Raw genomic sequence first — 7,191 nt, forward strand, 5'->3', positions numbered from 1 at the left:
TGCTCACTTTACTTGACTCCATAATTACATTTTAATTGATTTCATGTGAATGGATGGCTTGATGACATCCAGAGATGCAGCCAACAAAGCATTAAATGCAACTGGTCAAGATAATATCAATATGAATACAATGTATAAGGCAAGTAGATGCCTGTATGTGTTTGGTGAATATTTGTTTCAATAGTATTACATTTGACAATGTTATACTGTATCATTGACTATATTTGACTACAAGTTATTCTCATAGAAAATCCAGAAATATAACTATTTTTTCATAAATGGTTTATACATCTTATATCAGTAATTTTGTCTCCCAGGTCCTGTCTCTATGCACACTCACTGGACCCTACACACTCACTGGACCCTACACACTCACTATGCCCTACACACTCACTGGGCCCTACACACTCGCTGGGCCGTACAAACTCACTCACACACTTACTCCATCATCTGCTCACACACACATAATATTCACATACATTTATACTGACTCCACACACACGCACACCCACTCACATACAAGCTGCTGCTACACTGTTTATTGGAACTGGTATTGGTATTGGAACTGACCCTGTAATAGTATACTTACTTACTTATTGTGTTCTTCATATTTCTTCTTATTTGTTGTGTATTTTTTCTAGTATTACATTGTTATTGATTATTGCATTGTTGGGTTTTGAGTTTGCAAGGCATTTCACTGTACTTGTGCATGTGACATTGAAACTTGAAGGTATGTAACAGGTAAGGAAGAAGACGTTTGTTTATTATGTCCTCATTTCTCTCTGTGGCATTCCCCAATGTGAATCACTCAGTGTGTGAGCAGCAGGAGTGCGTGTTATTGTGCAACAAACATTGCTTTCACTTCCGTTTGCCTTACCACAGCAATAAAGTTAATGGGCCTCTGTTATGAAACTGTCTGAAAAAATGGCTGTAGTATATTGTCACTGAAGATCTGAGTAGAATTGTCCCCGTTTTGAAGCTTTTCATGTCACACTGGTATTTAAGTAGGTTTCCATCTTACCCATACATCTTACCCATACATCTTATCCATACATCTTACCCATACATACACTAACTGTGATTTGTATGTTTCATATAACTTTCTGTGGGTAGATGGGTGTGTCTTATATTTAAACATTTTCCCTTGTTTCCCAGAAGTACTGTTTACACCACAACAATGAGTGCAGCATGCCCTGAGAAATACAACACAGGTCAGACCAGAGGTAATGGAACTACAAACATGTCTAATCACTGACTCTCAGGTGTGTCTCAGTTGTGTCCCAAAATCCAATGTTTTGATCTGCAACATCAGGGATGTGAGCATGACCATACAAATAGGTTTATTTACAGAACTCTACACCATAGTATACCATAGTATAGAACATTTAGAATGGATATACAGTTGAAGATGAAGTTTACATACACCTTAGCCAAATACATTTAAACTCAGTTTTTCACAATTCCTAATATTTAATCCTAGTAAAAATTCCCTGTCTTAGGTCAGTTAGGATCACCACTTTAATTTAAGAATGTGAAATGTCAGAGTAATAGTAGAGAGAATGATTTATTTCATTTTGTATTTCTTTCATCACATTCCCAGTGGGTCAGAAGTTTACATACACTCAATTAGTATTTGGTAGCATTGCCTTTAAATTCTTTAACTTGGGTCAAACGTTTCGGGTAGCCTTCCACAAGCTTCCCACAATAAGTTGGGTTAATTTTGGCCCGTTCTTCCTGACAGAGCTGGTTTATCAGAGTCAGGTTTGTAGGCCTCCTTGCTCGCAGACGCTTTTTCAGTTCTGCCCACAAATTTTCTATGGGATTGAGGTCAGGGCTTTGTGATGGCCACTCCAATACCTTGACTTTGTTGTCCTTAAGCCATTTTCCCACAACTTTGGAAGTATGCTTGGCGTCATTGTCCATTTGGAAGGTCCATTTGCGACCAAGCTTTAACTTCCTGACTGATATCTTGAGATGTTGCTTCAATATGTCCACATAATTGTCCTTCCTCATGATGCCATCTATTTTGTGAAGTGCACCAGTCCCTCCTGCAGCAAAGCACCCCCACAACATAATGCTTCCACCCCCGTGCTTCACGGTTGGGATGTTGTTCTTCGGCTTGCAAGCCTCCCCCTTTTCCCTCCAAACATAACGATGGTCATTATGGCCAAACAGTTCTATTTTTGTTTCATCAGACCAGAGGACGTTTCTCCAAAAAGTACGATCTTTATCCCCATGTGCAGTTGCAAAGCGTAGTCTGGCTTTTTTTTTGGCGGTTTTGGAGCAGTGGCTTCTTCCTTGCTGAGCGGCCTTTCAGGTTATGTCGATATAGGACTCGTTTTACTGTGGATATAGATACTTTTGTATCTGTTTCCTCCAGCATCTTCACAAGGTCCTTTGCTGTTGTTCTGGGATTGATTTTCACTTTTCGCACCAAAGTACATTCATCTCTAGGAGACAGAATGCATCTCCTTCCTGAGCGGTATGATGGCTGCGTGGTCCTATGGTGTTTATACCTGCGTACTATTGTATGTACAGATGAACGTGGTACCTATTTTGCAATAAAGCATCCTTCACTCATGCTGTCAAACATACCCTGGTAAAACTGACTATCCTACCAATCCTTGACTTCAGCAATGTCATTTACAAAATAGCCTCCAACACTCTACTCAGCAAATTGGATGCAGTCTGTCACAGTGCCATCTGTTTTGTCACCAAAGCCCCATATACTACCCACCACTGCGACCTGTATGCTCTTGTTGGCTGGCCCTCGCTTCATATTTGTCGCCAAACCCAATGGCTCCAGGTCATCTATAAGTCTTTGCTAGGTAAAGCCCCGCCTTATCTCAGCTCACTGGTCACCATAGCAGCACCTACCCGTAGCACGCACTCCAGCAGGTATATTTCACTGGTCACCCCAAAAGCCAATTCCTCTTTGGCTGCCTTTCCTTCCAGTTCTCTGCTGCCAATGACTGGAACGAATTGCAAAAATCACTGAAGCTGGAGACTCATATCTCCCTCACTAACTTTAAGCATCAGCTGTCAGAGCAGCTTACAGATCACTGCACCTGTACAATGTCATCTGTAAATAGCTCATCCAACTACCTCATCCCCATATTGTTATTTTTTTTGTTGCTCCTTTGCACCCCAGTATCTCTACTTGCACATTCATCTTCTGCACACCTATCACTCCAGTGTTTAATTGCTACATTGTAATTACTTCGCCACTACGGCCTATTTATTGCCTTACCTCCCTAATCTTACCTCATTTGCACACACTGTACATAGATTTCTCTTTTGTGTTATTGACTGTACGTTTGTTTATTCCATGTGTAACTCTGTGTTGTTTGTGTCACACTGCTTTGCTTTATCTTGGCCAGGTCGCAGTTGTAAATGAGAACTTGTTCTCAACTGGCCTACCTGGTTAAATAAAGGTGAAAAAAAACAAAAACCTTCAGGCGTTTGGAAATTGCTCCCAAGGATGAACCAGACTTGTGGAGGTCTACAATAAGGTCTTGGCTGTTTCCTTTTTATTTTCCGATGATATCAAGCAAAGAGGCACTGAGTTTGAAGGGAGGCCTTGAAATACATCCACAGGTACACCTCTGTAAACAATTGTTGGAAAAATTACTTGTGTCATGCACAAAGTAGATGTCCTAACCGACTTGCCAAAACTATTGATTATTAACAAGAAATTTGTGGAGTGGTTGAAAAACGAGTTTTAATGACTCCAACCTAAGTGTATGTAAACCTCCGACTTCCACTCTATGTTTAGTTAGTAAGGCGATGGGGTTCATGTGAGTATGGGAACATGACCATGTACAGTACATAAAATGTAGAGTATGGATCTTATTTAGAGAGCTCTATACTATAGTATAAAACAGTTGGAGAATGGACAGGTCTATTAAGTACGGCGATGGGGGTTGATGGCTGGTTTGCAGCTGCAGTCCCGGGTCAGATACACAGAGGAGATGATCAGTGTGTTGAATTCATCCAGGTAGAGCACTGGCACCAGGTGTTGGGATGCAGGTTTGCAGCAGGAAACCTAAAAAAGGAAAGGTCACTGTACTGTAAGTAGCCATCGGATAACAGTTTAAAAAGCGACAGTATTTTAATATAGTTATGTTTCTTAGCAAGGTTGCTTCCTAGAGAGATTGATCATCTGAACTGAAAGACTTCAGAAATACAATTAAGTAATCAGGTATGATCTGTCCAGTGGCAGATTTGTTCAGGGGGTAGAAAGAGGTAAGGGCACATAGTGTCTGAATTTTACCCTTAAATTATATTTGGCTGTTAAGATATCTGCTCTGTCAGTTTGTCTACCATTTCCTGGTTTAACTAGTTTTAGAACCAATCAGATCACCAAGGAACTAACCTTTAAACCTGTGACCTTGTACTGAGATCCACAAGACATTCTATTTGATCCCTTGTACAGACAAAGCACCAATGGACGCTTCAATGGAAGTCAGATGGAATAACAGCACACGTGCATTGTGTTTGCAAAATGTGTGTTTGACTAAAAACTTGAAAATCACATGCCAACTCTTCTCATTACTTCTTAGTGATGCATTTGCAGTGTGACGCCTGTAATCTATCTTTGTGTAGTTTCAGTGTTTTATAGGGTAGCTTTAATGTTCTTTTAAGTTGTGGTGCAAGGGGCACATGCATTACCTCTGGAGGGGAGTCCTGTGAGGGAAGGTGCGCTCCACACTGTTGGCCTGCAGGGTTCAGCTGTGTGGTGCAGGCTGCACACTGGGTGAAGGTAAACCTCTCTGGGTAGATGATCCAGTTCTCCCAGCCCAGGTCTAGCAGAGGCCGATAGACAACACACCACATGTCACTTCACATATGGGAAACCATACTGGCAAGGTTTTTCAGTGTTTGTCAAACCTTGTATGTAGATCTTAGAGACCAGTTGACAGCAGTGTGGCCCTGTTGTATTTCCAGAGAACTCTTGCTGGGAGTTCCCTGCTGAAATAGAGAATAACAGTCAGTGTTGGGAAAGTTACTCTGAAATATAGTTTACCAAGCTACCAATTACTTCACACTGGAAGAAGTTAAGCTAAACTAATGCTACCGTTAAGAAACATATAGTTTACTTAACTAAAGTTACTTTGAAAAAGTAGTTCACTACATCCAAACTACTTCGTGAAAAGTGAAGAGAAAATGTTGCAGTTTTAAAGCTCATTTTCTTGCAATTCTATATATTTTGCCATGTCTAATGTGTATTCATGGAATATTTCACTGACTCAACCATTACAACAAAATCTATGGGCAAAAAAAAAACCTAGCTAAAAAACGTTAGCTGAAATGGGCTAGTTGATCTGTACATTTCTGACAAGTTATGAATAGCTCTCGAAGGTATATAATGACTGACATGAAAAGAGGAAAACTTATGATGCTCTACCCAATTTATAAATTGCACTTTGTGCATTCTACTATTACAACTTTCAAGAGTAAGTTGAAAGCCGGACTGAGTTCCTTAAAAAATAAACTGAGCTACACCACTACATAGCAAACAAGTAATGAACTAGTGAAAACACTACCAAGATTTAAATTTAGTTCAACTACCACCAAGCTACTGCAAATGTAATTAAATTACTAATTGAACGAACAACAATAATGTCAGATTTCAACAAATCTGTGTAATAAGTGACTCAAACAAATGGTGGGAATCTCAGACTATTATCTAATGTAATAAAAGTGTTCACTATCAGTGATGCTCTTCTGAGTTACATTACACAGCTTTACCGTTGCTGTCCAGTGCTGTCTGAGAGTCACTGCGTTGGGTTGTGAATGCAGCCATCCACTGCTCCCTGAGTGAGGCCAGTCCAGTCCTCTCCGTCTGAGGCTCTCTCTGCAGGTTCAGACCCCTCAGAAGGAACTGTTTGATGTCTGACAGGGGTTCCCCTTGGCAACTGCAACAAGTCAATAAGGGGACCATTACTCCCCAGATGTTTACATACAGTAGCCTACCTGACAATCAACATCTCAATAAAATGCATTTCCTTCAGCCAAGAAAAAAAGGCAACAATCTTCCCTCATGCCTTCCACAATTTTGATTCAATATGCATATATTTATCTAAGACATAGTTTGACATTGAAACCATAATAAAGACATGGTTATACACCAGGCTTATTTACATCACAGTGTGTTCAGAGAGCAGGATGACATTGATATGTCTTTAGAATGGGCAAATGTCTGGTGTGTAAAGTTGTAATAACACTGTTATTTTCTCTCATCAAAACACCCCCTTTTACTGATTACATTAGCATGTCAGGTTTAAAGTACATTTCTTTAAATGATCTTATGTCTAACTATAACATAATCAGAATAGGTTATAAAGTAGGTTATACTTCAACCTAATAACTCCCAAAACTGATTGATGTCATCGACGATGTAGATCATTGCATCAATGAAAAACATGCATTCACTGTGAATTTTAAGGTCACATTGACTGATAACGCACAGTGATGTTCCATAATGTATTGCCTGCATAATTGTAATTATCATACTCTCGATAACAAATGACCCCCCCCAAAAATGGAATGCAACATTTGCCCAACAACCTGCTAAGAAAGAATGTCTATCATCATTTTCTTCAATCATATCTTTGATTATGACTTCCTTGAGAGTATCTACTCCAGGTGTGTCTCACCTGTTCAGAGTGATGACTGGAGCAAAGTCTGTTGGAGTTGCTTTGGGTTTCTGCCCTGAGGATTTCAGAATAAAAGTTTCTCCCAGGGGCCAGCTAGAGAGCACAACCATCAGATATCGCAAGATAATCATCTTTCTCTGCAGACAGATTGACATCCAAGTCAGAATCCAATCAAATCTTTGGTGTGGTTCTTGTAGTCCTGTTCAGAGAGGAAAAGAGTTTGTTGACTGCTTTGAGAAGTTTTTGAGTGAAGTGATGCTCGATGGTCTGATGATGTTTAATTGTGTAGATGATGATGAGGAGTGACCTTTTGCTCGTCGTTAGAAACATGGGAACATGAGTATTATCTATTCACACACCAGATTGACCTTGGGAGATTTCACTGTCCTTCTAGTGTGAGATGCCATGAGGGGAGAAAGGGAGAGATAGAGAGAGATACACACACATGCACGCATGCACGCGCGCGCACACACACACACACACACACACACACACACACACACACACACACACACACACACACACACACACA

General features: G+C 40.2%; 1 protein-coding gene across 2 annotated transcripts; it reads right to left on the bottom strand.

Annotated features, from left to right (window-relative positions):
* Positions 1-3,508: 3,508 nt before the first annotated feature.
* Positions 3,509-6,974, bottom strand: LOC106585642 (bone morphogenetic protein 6). Of its 2 annotated transcripts, none has more exons than XM_045707008.1 (5): positions 6,660-6,974; positions 5,752-5,918; positions 4,891-4,968; positions 4,672-4,805; positions 3,509-4,045 (listed from the first exon to the last, which is right to left on the bottom strand). In XM_045707008.1, the coding sequence occupies exons 1-5, from the start codon at positions 6,812-6,814 to the stop codon at positions 3,905-3,907; spliced, it is 675 nt and encodes a 224-aa protein (XP_045562964.1). In that variant the 5' UTR covers positions 6,815-6,974; the 3' UTR covers positions 3,509-3,904. The 2 variants fall into 2 exon arrangements, with proteins under 2 accessions (XP_045562964.1, XP_014027533.1); XM_014172058.2 differs by having other exon boundaries at positions 4,891-4,971.
* Between the last annotated feature and the right edge of the window lie 217 nt (positions 6,975-7,191).

This window comes from Salmo salar, chromosome ssa24 (assembly GCF_905237065.1).
Source record: "Salmo salar chromosome ssa24, Ssal_v3.1, whole genome shotgun sequence".
NCBI lineage: Eukaryota > Metazoa > Chordata > Actinopteri > Salmoniformes > Salmonidae > Salmo > Salmo salar.

Bases quoted from the DNA above. Each gene is read 5' to 3' on its own strand.
- LOC106585642 (XM_014172058.2), bottom strand. From the start codon at position 6,814: ATGTCAATCTGTCTGCAGAGAAAGATGATTATCTTGCGATATCTGATG. The intron at 4,972-5,751 runs GTAAAGCTGTGT...TCTCTATTTCAG, and splicing joins GACAGCACTGGACAGCAACG to CAGGGAACTCCCAGCAAGAG. The intron at 4,806-4,890 runs GTTTGACAAACA...GGCCTCTGCTAG, and splicing joins CTCTAAGATCTACATACAAG to ACCTGGGCTGGGAGAACTGG.